Genomic DNA, 20,752 nt, shown 5'->3' on the forward strand with positions numbered 1-20,752 from the left:
TTCATTTCCGTTTTTACGGCTATTTCCTGCTCAGGAGCGCTCCAGTACGTTATTTCCGAATAATGTAGGCTATCCTATGAGACTATCTAGTGTTTCATATTTATATCGTTTTCAATTTCACAATTATTGCTCAAAACTAATTTTCTTCAAAGATAATTTTATTTTCAACGTTATACCGGAAGTCGTATTTTTTTTTCTGTTCTCATTCCGTGCGACTTCACAGCAGAGCCAAAAAAAAAAGTGACGTTGCAGGACAAACAAACGGAGGAGAGGCAGCTCGCACGGGGTCAAAGAGGCAGCCTGTATCCTGACATTTTGTAAAAATATTTCGGATAATGCAGTCTTCTAAGAGGAGTGAGAGTGACTGGCAGGGGCTAGTCAGCGAGGTAAGTGAGTGGCGAAGACCGGGAACAGCTGTTGCAGAGACGGGCTGATTTCTACAGAGGCTCCGTTGTCCATATGGAATGAGCTTCGGTCTCTTGTCTTAATAGACCCGGTAGCTGTTTAACATCACATAGAAAACTCTACTTTTTCGTCTTTAGCTACATAGGCTAAAGACTGATTGATGGGGTAAGCTAGCATGCTATTCATCCAGGCCGACAGCATCAGTCTCCGAGCCTCAGAGGTTGGAAATGCAGTAACACTCCTGCCCACCTCTTAAACACGTTGGTGCTATATAGACCAGATATACCCACCTGTGGGGCCGCATTTACTTATTCACATTGCTAGCATACATTCATTTAAACCAACTGAACAAGATTCGACCTTAGTCTATATGGTTATATGGATATATAATATGAATATATTTTGGAGGTGAAAATGCAGTAGAACCTAAAACTTAATGTAATTAGCACTATATACCCCTGAAATGTATTCACGGAAATGCAAAAAAACAAACAGATTTTAGATTTATAGAAACTCAATAGTCATACCAATAGTAATTATATTACTCCAGTCAATAGCTCTTTAATGCTGTGACCCACTACACTTGGTCAACGGTAGGGATAATTCATTTTAATAAATATTGAAAAAAATCAACGAGTAAATTAGATATTCTTGCAGCTTTCAGGGACGGTTTATGTACCTGTGGTAAGAAGGAACTTCCACCCTGTAGGCGGAGGACATGACCTGTTGATATTCTGATATCTCTAGTGATAACATAACTGACTTCTAGCTACATTACAGAGCACAAGTGTAAAGCTGCAACTATTAACTGATCAGTGATAGAGGGGAAAAAAGTAATTGTTTTGGCCGTTTTTCAAGCAAAAGTGACAAAAATTCAAAGGATTTGCTGTTTTTCTTTGTCACATGTGATAGTAAACTGCATATATTCAGGTTTTGTAGTGCCAGGTAGGGAAGACAAAGGATGTGATGATAGTTTTAGAGAACTGTTATGGGCAATTTTCACTATTTTCTGATGTTTAAGAGCAGTTCGTTCAGTGAGAAAATAATTGTCATTCTCATTAATCATTAGTTGTAGCTTTGCATCAGGGATTAGCTACACACCACTACTGCACATTCAGCTCCATGGTAGAAGCTGCTATTTAATTTGGTTATGAGCTGGTCTGACAGTTATCAAAATTTACTCTGTTCCTTCTGCTGTGTCTTATCTACACTTTAAACACTTGGCTACAGTGTGTGTTTTTCCACCTGTAGGTAACTGGTTAGGGTCGGTGTCATTTGTACAGTTAAGTCATTACACTATTTCCATCCCATAATATGGCCAGTAGGAAACTATAAAGCAAATAACGAGCTGGATGATACAGTAGGTGTTACGGTGTTATATACAGGCGTACTCCTGTGGTCCTGGAATCAACACATAGAGCTAGATGACCTACAGTTAGCTGCATCCACAATAATGCATCTCGTAATACCGCTGCTCTCGGTTCTGTCCTTGTGTGCGGCGTTTGTTGTAGTTCCTGGTGTGTAAGCGCAAGCTGGAGAGTAAGAAAGAGGCCCTGCTCATTCTGTCCAAGGAGCTGGACACCTGTCAGCAGGAAAGAGACCAGTACAAGCTGATGGCCAACCAGCTGAGGGAGCGCCACCAGGGACTCAAGAAAAAGTACAGGGAACTCATTGTGAGTGGTTCAAACCTTCAAGGTGATGTTTTATTTGTCCATGTCCACAGTATTGTCTATACAAGTTTTTTTTTTGTTTTTTTTTATTAGTACTATGTGATGAAGCAGTCAATCAATTAAATGTAAATGCATAATGTAAGATTTGCTAATCATATTCAGTGACAGAGTATTTTAATTATGTAACTCTTTTCATATTTTAGGACGGTGACCCCTCTTTGCCACCAGAAAAACGCAATCAAGTAAGTTTGTTGTTGATTTCAAGAGCTTTCTTACTGCCACTAATGGTGAAAGTGTTTGCCTTCATTATGTTACAGTGTACATTTTATGGCGTGGTTGAATCAAACTGCTCTCTCCCTTTGTTATGTTGATTTAGTTAGGTGAGGATAACCTCTGGTTCACATCGAATACCGGATCTCAATGTGAAAACAACCTCATAACACCAGACAAATACAGATCACATGCTCACTTACAGTACTGACACTGAATAGGACAACTTCATGAGGTCTGTCTGCAGCTTTCAGACTCCTTGCATGACAAGACGTGCCCCCTTTACCAGATAATCACGGTTAGGATAAATGTTAGGGTGGGTGTGTCTTGTAGGAGTCCTGCAGGACTCTGCTTTGTGATGCTTTCAAGGACACTGTGACAACCAGAATTGAAGAGTTGGCCACTGAATAGCATTATAAAAAGGAGTCTTGTTTTTTGGAGGACAAACAAGAAGAAAACATCAGTGTTGTGAAAAGGATAATGCTCACTACATTGCTTTTTATATACAGCAAATAATGGGTTTCTTGTAAATTGGTTGTAGAAAATTGTAAGTGGCCAATTAAAACCTGCATTGAAATAGATATTCTATCTATGGTTTAGACTAGGAATAGACTGAGAGGTTTTTTTTTAGTTCTGATTATGATTAATGATCAGATTGATTAAAGATTATGATTGTGATTATTTAGAATTTTATTTTCTTATTATATTATTATTTATTAGCTTATATATCTGCCGATATATGTTATAAAATATTGTATTTTTGTATATGTTTTGTTAAGATTTTCACATGTTCATGTGATGCAAATTTACATTGACTTTCATTTTTGGTTATTATTTTGCTGATATCAAGACATCTGTGAAATAATAATGTTTTGATAATCGGAGTTGAGACTGCTACAAGTGTAATATAGGTGAGAAATCAGCCACAGCCAAGAAACCATTTTCTGTGGTTTTGCTCAACATCATCTTTGTCCATGCAGTCTTTTGATCTTGAAATCACAACCAATTCACAAGCTATTAATAAAAACAGTTTCACAGCCGTTTCTGTATATTAACAATTGTTCCTGTGTATATGTTTCCTTTAGCTGAAGAAGAAACAAGTGATACCCTAATTGAATGGGTTTTATTGGTGGATTTGAACCTTCTCTATGGTGGATCAAGTGGCCTGTCACCAGCTGTTTTGCAATTTTGTAGCGTGTTGCTTTCTCGTTCCCTTCATTCCCTCTTCTTCTCCACCTTCTCCTCAGGTGAACCTGGCTCAGCTGTTGAGAGACTCGAGGGAACGAGCGAAAAAGCTCACTGAGGAGGTGAAGGAGCTGACTCAGAGGCTTGCGGAGGTCCAGGGGGATAACAAGGTGAGGTTACCAGCAGCAGCAGCACACACACAAACTTACACAGTTTACTCAATCCAGTGCATGAGTAGATGTGTTCGAGAGAAGCACTAAATTTGACATGTTTTTACAGCTCCTGAGGATGACCATTACTCGACAGAGGCTCGGGGATGAGGAGGTGGGGGTACGCCATTTCCCCGCCCATGAACGTGAGGATCTAGTTCTCCAGCTAGAGAGAGCAGGCCTACAGGTTGATACATTTCCTTTTTTTTCAAAATAATCATCAAAAACCAAGAAAACCATCTAAAATTTAGATGATCTCATGTCACATTCACACATGTCCAGGGCAGTTACAGTGCAGTTTTCAGCTATCCAAAACATTGACAGTTAATCTTTGGTCTCAGCCATGCCATTTTGTTCCAGATCCAACAATTAGCCTGATTCGACAGTAGGGATTTTTTCAGGGGCCAAGGAACCATTTGTGGAACTAAAGAACCTTACCTTACCAGGGGAACCAGGGACTACATTCCTATACTAAGTTCCTCGGCCCTGGTATCAATTCAGATGAGAAGCGGACATTTCTTGTAATGTTAAGTGATGTTAAAAGCAAAGTCATGTTGTCAGATTCCTGACTAGACTAAAAAGAGCGAGATAAAGAGAGAGGGTGTGTGCGAATGAGCTAAAGAGCAGGAGTGAGAAAGAGAGGGGGAGTGGAGATCGAAAGTGCTAGCGAGCGATTTCAGAGAAACAAAACATAATTTGCTATTTTTCTATGTTTCTTTGCTTTTATGTTCTAAAACAATAATCAAAACTCCGCAGATTGCTACTTTGGAGACAGGTGCTCTCCAGATTTCAGTCTCATTTTCCTCATTTTGCTTGTCCCGTTTTCATGTATACATTACATCCATTCAAACATTAAAGTCGTGCCGCAGTAAATACAAAGAACAACACAATGACTGTGCTGTTGTTTCCTCATTTACATAAATGCTTTTTTAATCCGTTATTGCCCTAATAGTCTTCACGGTTCTTCAGATGCAGTGGAAAGTCAAACAGGAATGCGCAAAAAAGACTTTTAGTTTCTGGTTTGGTTTCTGAGATTAGTTCATGTTGCTCCATAGTTTCTGGAACTGTTTGGTTGAAAAGGGACTAATAATACAGAGAGAAATCCCTCGGAGATTCACTTACATACACACCGTGCAGTAAATACTGCCATTATGAGGCTTACAATATTCACTCTTTATATATTAATTTTTTTTAGGTGGTGGTGGTGTATTGGATTGTATTATTTTGATGAAACAATACTTTCCCCTCCTTTAAACCTGCTGTTGAGGTGTTCTTCAACAAGGCACTTAACGTCTGTGTGCTCTAGTGGAGCCACTCACTCAGCTGAAAACAGTAGACGAGCTCCTAAGTTGCTGATTGCTGAAAACAGCGTATGCACTCTCAGCAAACTCTACTTTAGTAAACAAAGCTTTTAAAATATCTCTGTCACTTCGACCTTTCAGTGGCTTCTCTTACAAACATGTTTTGCCTGGTTTTCGAGATGGAGGAGATGGAGCACAACATGAAGGCTCTGACAGACGAGCTGCAGGACGTGAAGGCGGAGCGCAGTGTGTTCAGGGAGAAGGCCTACCGACTCAACGTGGAGCTTAACCACATCCTGGGCAACCGCGAGGCACGCATCATTGATGTGGATGCCCTCTGCATGGAGAACAGGTAAGTGGGACAAAGAAGCAGATATCAAGTACACAGAACTTCTTCTTATGGTCACATTGTTTCAAGCCTGATCCACTTGTAGTTTTCTAAATGTCAAATCCAGCTTCTAGAGAGCTGGTTTTTACATGCGGCAAGTTACCAGAAACTTGCTTTAAATGTTAGTAGACGCTTCCCGTGTAGACATCTCTCCCTCTCTCTCTGTTCTCCATCTTTCTCTTGCTTTACTTGATGTGAGCACTTCTTTGTCAAAAAAAATCACACTTTTGGGGGAATACAAGCAAAACAAAGTATCTGGTGACAGCATGTATGAGAATGTTGTAAAATTCCAGTGACATTTTACAGCTGCTTTGTTGTGATTCTTTATCGCTGTGTTTGGTTGGAATTTCTTGATCTATATTTTGGTTTCTGTGTTTTACATATGCTCCTCCAGGTTTGTGAAAAAGTGCACAAACTTGTTGGCTTCATTTTCCAAATTGCACAGGATGTAATTCAGGTCACCCATTGTTTTCATTGTCATGTCACTGAGCTGTGATTAATACAACAATCAGTCAGTTGCATGTTTTTTTATGTAGGAATATCATAGCTAAGCTGAAATTAATTTTAACTATGTATATTTTTGTTTTTTTAATTCACATGCTTTTAAATAAAGGAAATTAATGTGTGAATAGGCCAAAGGCCCATTGCCAATATCTTTGGTACTCTTTGTGGAGTAGTCTAGTTCACGAGTTCGACAATGCAACATCACCTATACTCATATACTTTTTGATGTTGTCAAGTAAGAGAGGGGAATATTTTTTTCATTGTTTGAGCTTTACTAAGATTAGAAACTAATGAATAAAGCTCATTAGTATTCATAGTGTTTTAGTGATGTAATCATTTTTTTAAACCAATAACACTGTGATTGATTTTTCTGCCCCAAAACGTAGATTGGCTGTTTAATTAAAATGGTCATGGGGTACGGTATGTACTAATACTACTATATGTAAATATCGCACATGTTTGAGATTATTTCGGAAGTTTCATATTCAGAATATTCGTGATTCTCTGTGCTTCATCTTAAAACTATTAGTGTTATGTTTTGCATGTAATCTGCACCTCATCAATCTTGTTACATGTGCTTTGACTCGGCTGATTGTGATTTCGATCATTGTTACCGAAGGTATTTGCATGAGCGATTCAGCCAACTACAAGAGGAGGTGAACCTGCTGAAATCTAACATCATGAAGTACAAGGTACAGATAGAATGCCTCTGTTAAAATTTAAATGTAAAGCTGATTTTCAGGCTTATGAATCCGCACAAAATTCATTTGATTTCACTAAATTTGTATTCTTATGCATATCCACTAAAAGTACAAGAAGTTGCTTTTATTTAATATGTTCTTCAAACATGGCAGGGCGAGCTTTATTCTCTTGTCTTTCCCTCCCCACAGACGGCTCTTGAGAGGAGGAAAAACTCCAGCACATATGGGAAATCAAACAGCAGTCCCCTCACTGGAGTCCTCTCAGCCAAACAAGGTGAAAACACAAACTGTTCAGCTCCCTCTGAATTCTCTTTAAACTCCTACATGAATAGATACTGATCTGGAAAGTTTTGAAGGCCAGTAAAATGCTGTCCGTCACCTCTGTTTTATAGCATGTACAGTAGTTTTTGATCAGATAAAGTGATTCTTTCTTCAGCATAACAAATCAGTTTCTTTCTTTGTTTCTAACCGTGCCTCATTGCATTATTTAATAACTCCTTTTTTGCCGATCCTTCAAGCCACCGCGCGGACACCAGCTGGGTTACTAATTGTATTCTGAGTGGTAGAGAGCACCACTGGCAGGGAAATGAGCCTGCCATGATGACTGACAGTTGCTGGCAGAAGCAGCACAGTGGGCTCCGGAGTTAAAGTTAGGAGAGTGTCACCTAGTAGACAGCTGTTTCTAACTCTCCATCTCCGTCTTGCTCCTGTCGTGCTGTTTCCCCCCGTCACTTGTTCTATCACCCCGTTCGCTCTTTTATCTAAGTTTTGTGAAAGTTTTAGTGGTGCATTATTAGCAGGTTGCAGGTTTGTACCCAACATATCCTCAGTATATGAGGCCATGTTTTCGTCGACGGCGTCATTCACACGTGTGGCTTCGAATATAATTTTCTTTCTCCGTCCTCCGACCTCTTTCTTTTATCTGCTTCACCCCTATCTTTACTCTCTCCCCACTCTCTTGCCCCTCTCCTTTTTAGTCCAGGAGATGCTCCTGGAAGAGCAGGGCTGCAGCCTGCCAGCCACGCCTCAGTCGATTGCCGACCTCAAGTCCCTGGCCACGGCTCTGCTGGAGACCATCCATGAGAAGAACCTGGTCATCCAGCACCAGAGGCACACCAACAGGTAGTGCTCCTCCGTTTCATAAGGGTCATCTTTTAACTTCATCCACCTGACACACTTAGAATATTTGCCTACCTGTTCTGAGAATCCTCCTCCACCTCCAAGGCAAACACTGGACTGTGACACACTAATACACATACACACTAACACTGTGCATCAGTAACCTGATTCATTGTTCTTTGTCTGCAGGATCCTTGGAAACAGAGTTGCAGATTTGGAAAGGAAGCTAAAGACCTTGGAGGTTTCGGGACTGTGGAGTCTTCCAGGTGGGTCTCAAGACCAAGTGTTAAAGCTTCGCCAAAGAAACTAAACATTTAAGATGTACCACATTGAAGTCCTTAAACGACCCCTCCATAATTTAATTATTAAGTTATTCCAGTTATTAAACAAATGCAGAGTAATAACAGTTTCAGTGGCATAGTGATTTGTCATAGGTATAAATGATTTTGGTCTGTGTATAAAATAATCATGTTTGTCAATCACTTTACAATTTTCTATACATTTTTTGGAATGTTTTTGTGTAGTCCAGCTAGTAAACAGTATTTTTACAAATATGGAATCAGAGCAAAGTGGGTAAAAATGATTGCTGCTGTTAAAAGCTGTTAAACATGATCTGGAACTTTACTGTACCTCACTGCAAAGTAAGGCAAAAGTCTCAAACTCTTTGTATCCACTCATGCAAAGACTATGTCTCAGTATTTCTGCCTATGCTTTGCCTTGGTTGGTACCTGTAACTGTACCACACCATTAGCAAACATGACCATGTGACTATGGGTGTGATTGTGTGTGCGTTAAAAGTACATGTTTATGATAGCCATGCCATTTCTGTCCCTTTATAATAAATAATTTATTATAGAAATGTAAGAAGAAAATGTTTTTCCTAACATTATGCCTCTCATATGTTGCTTTCAAATCTCTTATCATTTATGTCTTTATGAGTAAAACAAATAACCCAGGGATCTTTTCTCTAACTGTTCTAGCTAGCAAATTGTTTTAAATTGATTTCCCTTCTCTTTTTTGTATCTAAATACATTAATGAGGTTTAATGTTCATAACAGTGTGTCTTTCTCTCTTCTTTGGCTGCGTCTCAGGCTTGACCTACCGAATATCCGTGGGAATTGGGAGTATGTATTCCTTCTGCCCCACTTAGCCCATCCATGCCCTCCACTATGTCATGCCAGGACAAATCTGGGCAGATGCCCAGAAAGCGTGTCACTTTGTGGCCACCGCTTACAATGTGTCGACTCCATTGACCACCCGCTCATGTGTCTGTTCATGATACCATTGACTGAAGCAGGCTGCCTGAATATCACACACTGATCCATTTGGTCTAGTGGATCTGTCGTAAAGTTTACACTCAGGGGGGAAAAACAGGGTTAATTTTAAAATGTGTTCAGATTCTCACTAGCAAGAATTAGAATCATAAATCATGTGAGAATAAGATATATGTTGCAGACTGTGTAATCAGGGAAAAGAGAATTTGAATTGATTAACAGACCTAGTATTCTTATTTTTCTGGGAATTGGAGTCAAACCAACACAAAGCGTTTTAGGATATGAGAGAGAAAATGAGATTAGGGAGCAGAAAATAAATAGTAAAATATGCTCTCAAAGCTGCTGAAAATGTTTTCTGGATTCATACCATTATGTGAGACAGTGGAGAAATAACATTTAAGACCCAACTAGTATTCAAAAACACAATTACATATACCATTTTTTTATTTTTTGCACCTATATCCATGCATTAGTGTATAAATAAAGTAAACCAAGGCCTTACATTTTGCTAAAACGTCAACGCCAACTGTACGGTCCTTTAAACAAACCTCATCCTCAGAACAGCAAAACCCAACAGAAATATAAAAATGGAACGATGTAAACTGTATCAAAAATAACATCCCAAACAACATTTGCAGCCTGAAAAGAATGTCCAAATGCAACCAAGAGACAAGACAGTCCACCTAGAAAACAGTTCCCTGCTTTTCCCACTGGAGGGAGATGTTGTGCCATGTATGAACCAGACTGAGAGGTGGAGGGGCTGCGGCTGAATGGAGGTGCCCTGTCATGAGACCGTCATTCTCACCGCTATAAAACTGACAAGCATCCATTACTGAAAATGATTGCCCACATTACAAACACATTTAGGGGAATGTGCCGTTATTAGGGAATTTGTCGGCGAGGGCCCAGAGTGCCTGACGACCACGCTGTCCACCACAGTTAGGGAGACAGAAATATAGAGAGAGAGATGTGAGCGTCTGTGGCCTTGATGTGATGTGAAGTTGGGCTGATGGATATTAAAGGCAAACAGGATAGGATGGAGGGCCTTGGCTGCCTACCTGAAGCCCAGAGAACACTAGAGGTGACTATGTTGTCTCCGGATGAGAGAGAGCCAAAAACAATAACAATGACATCGATGCAGTGAGTCAGATAAAGTTGTGATTGATAGATCCCCACCAGTTCTCCAGTCCACCCTACCCCCCATGCTGAATGAGTGCAAGCTGAAATGTAACACAGCAAGTGAAAGCCTGTCAGTGTGCATCAGCTATTGAAAAGACAGAGGTGGATACAGAGTGCAGCCATATAGCTATGTTTTGGTCCAGTGACAGACTTTTTCCAGTTAAGAGGAAGGCATTTCCTTGTCACCACAGAGCTAGACAGCACTGCATCCCAGTGTAGGGTTTACCGTGTGGCTGTTTGACAGACATCCCCCCCCCCCCCCTTTTTTTTGCCTCTTTATTCGTGATATAGAGTATATGATCTTGTATGATGGAGTATCATATAATGCAGAAGAGCCTGTTATCTTTGCAGGATGGGTGCATATGCATATACAGTGTGTTGTATGTGTGTGAGAGAAGGAGGGATGGTTAGATGGCTGGACAGGCAGCTGCCAGTAAGGTTTAAAGGAAGTGGCTGGTGCCTCCTACCTCCTCCTGAGTGCTGCCTGGCTCCTGGAGACACACTGCTGTGCTCAGTCCTGGATTTGCTCTTCATACCAAAAACCAACACCACCTTATCATTGGCTTTAAAAGGCAGTCTGCAGAACTCCTCTCACACCCGTCTCTTAAGACTTGAAGACTGCGATTCAGTAGCAGCTACGGGCCAGCTATCTGAGCTTAATGAAGAAGATAATTGCCTCCAGAGAATTGCTGACTCTTTTGTCTTTTGACAGCTGTAGTATGATACTACACAATCATACTTCACAAAATAAATACACCTGTGAGTGATGTTAGAGTTTGGGTAAGGGAAATTATGATATATCGATATATATTGAGATCACAGACATTTTATATAGAGATTTTTCTTTACAACTGATACAATTGATTGATATCTCTGGTTGTATTGGGTCGTCGTGGGCAGTGTTGCAAGTCAGTGAGCTTTATAGCAATATTTGATTCACAAGATTTTTTATTAAAAAAATTACCGATTTTTATTATTATTGTCATGTAGCACCTTGATTTCTTCATATATTTACATTGGATTAGCCAAAAACACCATTGCCATCTAGTCGTTTTATCTATAAACGCTTTCTACTTTCAATTTTTTAAAAATTCACTATATTGTGATTTTATAACGACATAGAATGACGTACCATAAAGGAAAGTTGTATCCATATCACCCACTTGTAGACCGACACTGCCATCCCTAGAGCTATGCTGCTAAAACACTAACAATGTTTGATACTAAAACAGTCTAACATAATGATCGAAACCATTGTCTCTGGAAAGGAACTTTTTAGACAACTAGTAACTTTGTTGCTTCTCTTGACGCCTCCAGTTTGTGTGTAAAAGCCTCAGGATCCAAACGGCCCCCCAACCCACCATCTCACTCACTGTTCCCACGTCAGTGTCAACACAGAGCATCCATAACAATATGGTCTCCGTTCACCATTCATGATTCTCACACATCGTGTCAGCCAGTCATCCATTTTCTCATTCTTCTGTTTGTTTTTGTGCCTCACACTTGACTGGTCAGAGAAACGGGCCTATTCACTGGGTTTCTGTGATGGCAAAGGCTGATGTGCACACTTACAGGCTTGAGTGTATGCATGTGTCTGTATGTGAATACAGTGTTGTGTATTTGTGATGTCTGGTTTATAGTGCACAGTGTCCTATGAGAAGCATATGGTGTCAGCCTAAGAGGCGTGCAGCCATCTCTAATGAAGACAGATGACAGGGAACTGAAGCCACTTCCTGTGAGCACTGCAATGCACACGTGCGTGTATGCTGTGTGAAAGTACACACAACACTGCACCATACGTGTGCATGGATGAGCTCCATCCAATCCTGTCATGCGCGAACCGTTGAAAATCCTTCATACCACTTTGTCTTTTTGTTGTCATTTGGTTGTGAAAGTAACAGCGAGTGTTTGTTCCTTCCTGGTGGTCTTACAGGGACACGAGACAGTATCACACTGAATGATAGCCTTCAACCGGAGCTTCATCCAACACGTGCCACAGCTCAGCCAAACATGCAGCCCAGAGTGCAGCCACCCAAAGGTGAGTGTGTAATTGTGTGTAACTGGCTTCTCCAGCCATTGATAAGAGCACCCACAGCTAACGGCATAAACACTGTAATTAGCCACTGCGTGCTAAACACTCCTTGCTATCTTCCATGTTTAACCCAAGTCTTTTCCCTTCCCGCCTCCACTCCTGTCTGCTTCTCATTGGTGCAAGCTGCCCAAATGCCATGGCATTTTGGAAATGTGAAGCAAATTCTCGCCCGCTGACATTCAGAAACTTCTGCCGTGTTCTCTTTGAAAGGGGATGGGGGCTGGGGTGGGCCATAAATATGCATGCCAGTTCAAGTAATGTTGCTTTCTTCCTGTGTCTTTTTGCATGCGTATGTGGGGGGGGGGGCTGGGACTCTATGTGTAGTCTTTAACCTTTTTGCCTGCACATCCACAAATATGGGTCAGTAATCCCCAAAGTGAGAGCATATTTTGGCGAAGAAGCAGAACTAAGCTGTTGCTATTGCCGAGATGCGGGGCGTCACACTTGTCTTGCGTCCCCTTGTCTGGGGCACTGCTACTATATTTAGCCTGTTGCCATGGAAGCACTTCAGTCACATAAGTAATTGAAATAACTTTCTACATTGACACAGTAGTCCAACTCCAAAAGAGGAAAGTTTTCCTTTTGAAAGTTTTTTTTCATCATATTTTAATTTTCTGACATAAAAAGAGACAACCTTGATGATAAAGGGATCGACTGGCGTGAGATTATAGGCCTTGGTCTATCAGCATACTTAGTTTATATAGGTTGTTCATCTGATTTTCTTCATAGTGTGTTAATGCAGCCCCACCTGTATAAATAGGGTTTGAAGTCTTTTTAACGTCTTAGTCTAACATGCCATCAACAGAAAAGCAAACAGCAACAACAGTCATTGTTCATCATTCATATCACTGTTTTGAGTTTTAGATGCTGTTTTTTGCTCCTTTTAAAATGCATTGTAAACTCTGCCTGAAACGCAGCCATTCAGCTGGAGTTCTTTATTAGTAGTGTTACTATTATAAAGTAGAGCTGAAATGATTAATCGATTAGTCAGTAGACAGAAAATGAATCTGCAACAATTTTGATAATCCATTAATATTTGAATGTTATTTATCAAGCAAAAATGCCAGATTTTTGCTCGTTCCAGCTTTTCAAATGTGAGAAATTGCTGCTTTTCCATGTTTTATATCATTGCAAATGAAATAAAGTTGGACATTCATATGTTGGTCAAACAAAACATGCAATTTAAAGATGTCAGCTTGGGCACTGGGAAATCATGATGGGCATTTTTCACTATTTTCTGACATTTTCTGACTAAAGGATTAATCGATTTTATTGAAAAAAATAATCTGTAGATTCATCAGCTACAAATATAATTGTTTGTTTCAGCCCAAAAGAGGAGTTAAAGAAGTTGTAGTAGTGGGTATTGTTGCTGCTGTTGTTGCTGTCAGCCAATATAAACTTGCAGAAAATTGGGTAACTCCTTCAGAGGAACAGAATAGGGCAAAAGTACTTGTTTTCTGATGTAACTATGGCTTCAGATCAAGTGAGTAATTAAAATGACCAGTTGTGTCATCTTCCCTCTCCCAGTTGTGTCAGACGACAGAAGTTCACATGAATCATTGTGGGAATGCCACACCGCTGGCAGCGACCTCGGCACAGATGGCGTCAGCAGGGAAGACACACCTGCGCTGCTCAACAGCCTGGAGCCTCTAGTGGGGGTGGAGACGAATGGGATTGACAGGAGAGGGGGAGAAATCGTGACCCTGACGGAAGATCGAGCCTCCTTAGAGCTGGAGGATGGGCGGAGTCCTGTGGAAGAGGCGGGGCATGAGGTAGAGGGAGTTGAAGATGAAGAACTGGGTTCCACTGTGGAGGAAGGAGAAGAGGCAGCTCTGGCACTGGGTGTCCCGTCCACTGAATCAGACCTTCCATGGCTTCAAATTAAACAAGCGTCTGTTGATAATTCAGAGGTGGGTCATCAGCCCTGCCAATCCCAGGACGATGGGTCTAATAATGTACCTGAACATGTAGAAGCCTCAACATCAATTCCAGAGAACCAGGCCAGAGAGGTGTCGAGGACAGGGGAGTGGGACATTCACTGTCAATCTGTCGATCACCTGTCATAGTGACAACTTGGCATGATCTGACATCACTGAAAGACTTAAGAAGCTTATTTAAATCCTTGTCCTTGTCGGTCTTATTGATAATTGCATCAATCACAATCATAAAAACCTTGTTGCATTCTCACAACGTAGCTCCCTTTTCCACCGAGCAGCTCTGTTTTAGTCAATAAAACAGAAAACACTTTTTCAGCCACCGCCGACAGAGCCGGAGGTGCACTTCGTATCCAGACAGGCGTGTTGCTGCACAGGAACAGACAATCTCGAAATCAATTGAGTTGCAAACTTCATGCCCTACAGGAAAAATTTAGCTAGGAAAATAACAAATATGGCTGCCTCAACTCCTGTGCCCCATATTTCCTACTTCCTTTCCCCTGCGATAAGATAATCCCAATTGTTTGCTTTCTTCTTCTTCCTAAGGGATGCCAATTAACTGAGTGCTGCAATTTGTTGTTACTCTCATAGGGGGTCCAAATTGGCTTACCAAAACTTGTAATGAATGTGTACATATGTGTAAATTAATGATATTAATATTAGAGATTCTATTGATGTCTTTTCATCTGTATGAGTGAATGTTACTGAGGTCTGTTCTTATTTTTCCTCATTTATAAGTTAATATTTGGATGAGACTATGTGTGCCTTATATGTGGAAGTATTTCTAAATATAAATGCATAAACCTGCAATATGACCTGTCTTGAAGTTGGTCTTTTCTTACACACACACACACACACACAAAATCTGATTTGTTTAGTGCAGTGATTCCCAACCAGGGGTACTTGTACTACAGGGAGTACTTGGAAAGATTATGGAGTAGCTCAACTAATTTGAAAGAATAGACTGTTAAAAAAAATAGTATAAGTAATGGATAAACAGTTGAAATAGTTAGCTAAAAGTAATGAATAGTTGAAATGGCTAAACAATGGATAAGTGTTTTGAAATAGCTAAAAGTCCAGCTTCTGCCACTTCAAGTGGTAGTAGCACAAATGCAAACTTGACCAAACCAACCTAAACATTGACGGTTCAATTCAATTTAAAATCAACTCAAATGAACACGTTTACAACACGACAGGTAGTGTCAGTGGAGGAACCACTGATCTAGTGACGTTAAAAGCTTTTGATTGATATATTGTATCTGCTCCCTCCTTTAGACTAGGAACCACACAAGCAGGATCACCTGATCAGAACTTCAACTCTGACAGAGGCTGACTTTGTGAACTTGGTGTTGTTTGAGCTTTCACACACAAATGAGGTTTGTTTGATAATAATGTTCTGAACCAGAAAATGAGCCCATCTCCGCAGAAAATCGCTCTGACTAATTTCTAAGTGTTCACAAGGTTGGTCTCTCATTAATTCTAAATGCAGCAGCCTCAGTCTTTTGATTATTTTACAGATTAGAGCAGCTTAACATGATTCTCTTCTTTCCAGCCTTGGGAGAGAATTGTTCCGGCATCACAAATCTACATTGAGTTGTCTAAAATCAGAAATATTCTAATTCTATTTTTAGTTGAAATAACATCCATTTTTGGAAAGATATATATTTTGGCTGTCCATGTTTTATATTAGTTTTGTCTGTGTCCAAAGGTTTTTTTCAGCTTAATGTACATACATATGCTAACACACATAAGTGTCTCAGTGTGATTGTATAACTTAAAGAACAAAGTCAAAGACACCAAAAGTTTTCCAGCACTGTAAAATGGATGCGCAGACACACCCGTTTTGTCTTGCAGCCAAAGTCCAGAGCCCACTGTGTATTGAGAATCAGCGGTGAGGCCTACCCTTCCTGCATGCAGGTGACAGCTGGCCTCTCCAGGCAAACACAGCGTCAAAGCCAGAATCCATGAACTGCTTATTCTGCAGAAGGCCACTTGCTATTTTTAATCTCTAACACAAAATAGAGGCGAGGAGAGAGAAAGAATTTGAGCTGGGGAGCCATGGTGTGTACCCAGTGTGGGCCCTATGCCAGGCAGCTGATTTGGCACACAGCAGCCAGCCTCTTTTTTCAAGGAGTTTTAAGTTTATAAACCAGATGGAATCTGAGCTAATGAAATTGCAAGATGATACCAGCTTGCCGTTGGGTTCCTCATAAAGTTGTTGACCAATTTTAGATTTCTGCATGCGTATGAATGCCTTGAAGAAATTGGTTAGCTTTACATATCTGTTAGAAAAGAGAGAACATAGCAGTGAGATGCATTGTCTGATCCAGGGAAGATGTGACTGTGGAAGAAGTGAGCTGTAGTGGCTGCTCTTACAGGCCGTTTAGGACATGTGACATGGATTGAAGTTGACCATATATTTTTTTTTTATCTGTCCTGCCTTGTGTTCCTTAACCATTAGCCATCACTTTAACCATTCCCTGCAAGGCTTTCTCACTATGTCACTTAGCTTTGAATCCTCTTTCAACATTCAATTACAACTTGTTTTTCAGGATTATCTAAAGAACGTTTTGGTGAAACATGTCAGCAGGTTTAAAAAAATAAACAAATTAATTATGACCAGAAACTATAACTCAATTGATATATCGATACATTTGCTTACAACAGTAAATATATGTTGGCCAATAAGTAAAAAGAAATTGCAGTACAGATATGCCAAAGATGTGTTTGAGGTCTTTTAGAACTGGTGTCACCATTACATGGTTTGTCCACCAGAGAGCAATCTGCCAATATATCATCATTGGATTTCTTAAATTCTCCAGTATTGAGATCGGTATTGGCCTTAAAAATCCAGTATCATTCAGGCCGTACCAGAAAACCCCGAAATTGTAGGTTGAATTCCCGTTATTGATATTGGGCAGTAGTTTCAGCATACAGTGATTTCAAGCTCCAACCAGTTAGATTAGCCATTTCAAGAACAGGAAGGCAAGGCAAGCGTCAGGTAGCGGTAGTAAAGAGAAAATGCTCTGGAAGTGTATTGGTGGTTTACTTTTATCAGTAATTAATAGAATTAACCGCATAACCACACAAACAACCACCATAAACATACTACATGAGCATTTTTGCTTGCTGAAGATTCATCCTAGACGTCGCCCCTCTGACCATTACCTGTCAGGATTTCATTGGCCAGTATTTGGTCTTGTCACACAGCTGAAAGATTCAGGCTGCCTCCCCACACCCGAGAGAGCAAAAGAGTATTGCTGAGAGCTGTTGTAGCCAATCATCACCACTACAGATAAAATGAGGCTACGGTACCAGCAACTAGCCCATGCCAAAAGTAATCTCAGCCCCTTATCTGTGACAGCGACATCCCCCACTAGAGGGCAAGTAAAAAATGTGCATTGCGAAGTGCTTCGATTGGCCCTGTGCTGCTTAAATCACTCAGGTGTGTGTTTGCCTCTCTGTATTTGTGCTTGAAAGAGAGATCAAGGGAGGAATCATTTGTATGTGTGTGCATGCCTGTCCTATGATTTTTGTAGCTTTGTACTTAGCTGCTACCCTTTCATGTTTTAGATGTTGAGATGAGTTGTACCATATCATATATACAGCTTATCTTATCACAGTATCAACTTGCTTTGTTCTGATCCCTAGCCCCCCACTTATCCTGCTCTGGAGCACAGATAGTGAGAGAGACCAGCCGGGTCACAGCAATGCTCACTGGCTCTAATAAGTGTGACCAGGGAGGGTTTGACACTCCATCATCTCTGGGTCCTCTAAAGGTTTGAGGGATGGGGGTGGACAGGGGCATGTGGAGCCAGCAGTTTCCAGGCCAACCACTCAGCAGGGTTAATTACTATACCAACCAGATGCCCCTTCCAGTGATGGTCAGTGCCCTTATGATCCATGCTTCATTCACTCACCTTGCTTTTTTTTACGCTTACCTGAGTTTTATCATGTGGTGCCTCTGAGACAGGAGTTCGCAGAGCCCCGCAGGTTTGCTCCCCGGGTGCTCATTTTGAGGAGTGTAACTTTCTGCTCTGTTGTTGACAAGGCTGTTATTATCTGAGATAATAGAGGGAAGAAAAAAAAAGTTTCATGTGGAGTTAATAATTCTAATGTAGATACGATATGCATAACTGCATCATTTGCTCGGTGTGCACTTCCACATGGATTCAGCATCTCTGCAATTAACGTGTGCATTTTCTCATCACTTCAGCTGTCAAATAAGAATATGGAATAGTCAGTTGCAGAGAGGGTAATTGTGTATGCCTAAATTTCTCTCTCTCTCTGTCTTAAGGTACATGACTAACAGTGGTTAATCCCACCAGGGATTGGCATTCCTTGAAAGATGAAGGTTGTTTGATTTTTAAGTCTTATTTACACTCAGTTTAAATTAAAGAAATAGTTCAACATTTTAGGAAATACACTTATTTGTTTTCTTGCTGAGAGTCAGATGAGAAGATTGATATACCACTCTCATAAATCCACGCTACATATGAAACTACAGCCCGATAGCTTAGCATAATCCCTGGACACAGGAGTAAATAGCTAGGCTGGCTCTATGTGAAGGTGACATTAGACATTATTGTGGAACTACAGTGCGGAGTCCAAAACAAATTTCCTCATGGGGACAAAAATAAAGTGTAGAAACAACAATCCTTCTTTATGCTAAGCTAAGATAACTGGCTGCTGACTGTAGCCTTATATTTACCACACAGACATGAGCATGGTATAGATATTGTCATGTAACTCTCAGCAAGACAGTAAATAATAGCAATCCCCAAAATGTCAAACTATTCCTTAAAGCAACATCAAACTGGCATGTCCTTGAATAGTTATTCAAATGACAGAAAGATTGTAAATACACTGGATCTGCCATCAGCCCTCATATTAATGTAGAAGTTTCCTTGTTCACAGAATACTGGCTGCCCTGCTGCTGCCTATGGTTCTTCGTCCCCTGTGACCTACCTCAGTAGTTTCCACATTTCCTGGAGGCAAAACTGAAACTGACTGCAACAACAACAACAAGGCTCCCAAGGCCCTGCTGGAAAGCAAGGCCTGCAAAGTCGCAGGATGTTGGAGGAGCGTGAGCTTGTGGACGGCCGATAAGCAGAAAAGCCACACCGGGGGTCAGCACGTAGCCACGCCATACAGTTAGATCTCTATTAAGATAGGGGATAGCGGGCCAGTGTGATAAGAGCTGACAGGACCTAGTGATGTGATATAAGTGATGGGACACCAGCTGCAGACGCCACTGTCCCCAGCCAGCAGGGGAATCATGGTTGGGCCGAACTTGTCCTGGGCATTGGTATAATGAGGTAGTCCTCAATTATCTTGATTCAAATTTAACAGTATTTGGGCAATTCCTGAAAACAATCAATATAAAATATAAAAATATTCTTAACACCCAAATATAAATATTAATATCACCTCAGTAAATTACATAAAGTTTAAAAGCTCTAAATAGTTAAACTGGAAAGGAAGTAGGTTCATTTTTGGTACCATATACAGTGTAGTTATTACCGCTAGAGTATTTTCTTTCATCTCTTCCAAACAGAAATCCCTTCATTATGTAATCTTGCACAGCTGTTGCAAGGCAAAAATGAACACAGAAGTAGATATTAATGAAAAGATTTATTCAGGAAAGTAAGCTACTTTGGTATTTCATCAAAGGTCAAGAGTCTCATAGATCATTGCAGTTCAACATTTCCTCTCAAATGATGCAAGATTACTTTTTTGCTACAATAAGACGTGTATTATTAGTCATGTTATTTCAAGAAATTACTAGATAATTTTCAAACCTGATAACTTTAACCAGTATAGTAATATTAAAAACACAGAATATTTAAAATACTCAATTATTAATTAAAATATATATTAACCTGAGGTTTGTGTCCATTCAGAATTGTTGTTAAATAACCACAACTCTTTGTTTCTCACATCTCCTTGTTTTGGTTTTGCATCTCTTTGTGGTCATTTTACGTGTCTTTGTGTTCTTTTTGTTCTCTTTTAGTGACATTCTGCAGGTGAAACAGAACTCTCAGTGCTGCATTTGAACGAAATGTTACTACCCTGAGTATGCTGTGCAGCTGTGATCAATATCAACAAAAAACAAATGAAGAGTTCATTTGCAAAAACAGATAAACGCCAGTCTTAATCAAAACAACCCAACATCAGTTTAATTTATGTTCCCTGGAGTGTACAGTAAAAAAAAATAATAATAAAGGAGTTAGGACAATTAATCAAAGTGGAGATATCTGTTTTAGCAAATGAACTCTACAAATATTGGATTGGATTTGGTTGACAGATACTCAATATTAAATGGCCGTGATCAAGATCAGGAGCAAGAAAACACGATGAAGACATTCCTACTTTTAATTGAGCTCTGTGAGTTTCCAGCAAGAAATTTTAACAGTCACTTCCAACTGAGGATCTGGCCCAGGGGCCCCCTGAACCCTCGGACCCCTGTTGCCTGTGCCGTTCAGTAATCCATCAATGCTCTAGTATTGTATGAAATGAAA

General features: G+C 40.3%; 1 protein-coding gene across 2 annotated transcripts; it reads left to right on the top strand.

Annotated features, from left to right (window-relative positions):
* The first annotated feature begins 60 nt into the window (after positions 1-60).
* ccdc149a (coiled-coil domain containing 149a) lies at positions 61-15,046 on the top strand. Of its 2 annotated transcripts, XM_044184733.1 has the most exons (13): positions 61-386; positions 1,917-2,078; positions 2,279-2,317; positions 3,593-3,700; positions 3,810-3,926; positions 5,220-5,392; positions 6,552-6,624; positions 6,823-6,907; positions 7,611-7,755; positions 7,942-8,018; positions 8,844-8,876; positions 12,139-12,243; positions 13,825-15,046. In XM_044184733.1, exons 1-13 carry the CDS (start codon positions 336-338, stop codon positions 14,361-14,363), a joined length of 1,707 nt encoding a protein of 568 aa, XP_044040668.1. In that variant the 5' UTR covers positions 61-335; the 3' UTR covers positions 14,364-15,046. The 2 variants fall into 2 exon arrangements, with proteins under 2 accessions (XP_044040668.1, XP_044040669.1); XM_044184734.1 differs by lacking the exon at positions 8,844-8,876 and having other exon boundaries at positions 63-386.
* Positions 15,047-20,752: the final 5,706 nt, after the last annotated feature.

Source organism: Siniperca chuatsi, linkage group LG22, assembly GCF_020085105.1.
Source record: "Siniperca chuatsi isolate FFG_IHB_CAS linkage group LG22, ASM2008510v1, whole genome shotgun sequence".
NCBI lineage: Eukaryota > Metazoa > Chordata > Actinopteri > Centrarchiformes > Sinipercidae > Siniperca > Siniperca chuatsi.

Excerpts from the sequence above, each read along its gene's own strand:
- ccdc149a (XM_044184733.1), top strand. The coding sequence starts at position 336 with ATGCAGTCTTCTAAGAGGAGTGAGAGTGACTGGCAGGGGCTAGTCAGC. Across the intron at positions 7,756-7,941 it reads CACCAGAGGCACACCAACAG|GATCCTTGGAAACAGAGTTG; the intron begins GTAGTGCTCCTC and ends CTTTGTCTGCAG. Across the intron at positions 8,877-12,138 it reads AATATCCGTGGGAATTGGGA|GGACACGAGACAGTATCACA; the intron begins GTATGTATTCCT and ends GTGGTCTTACAG.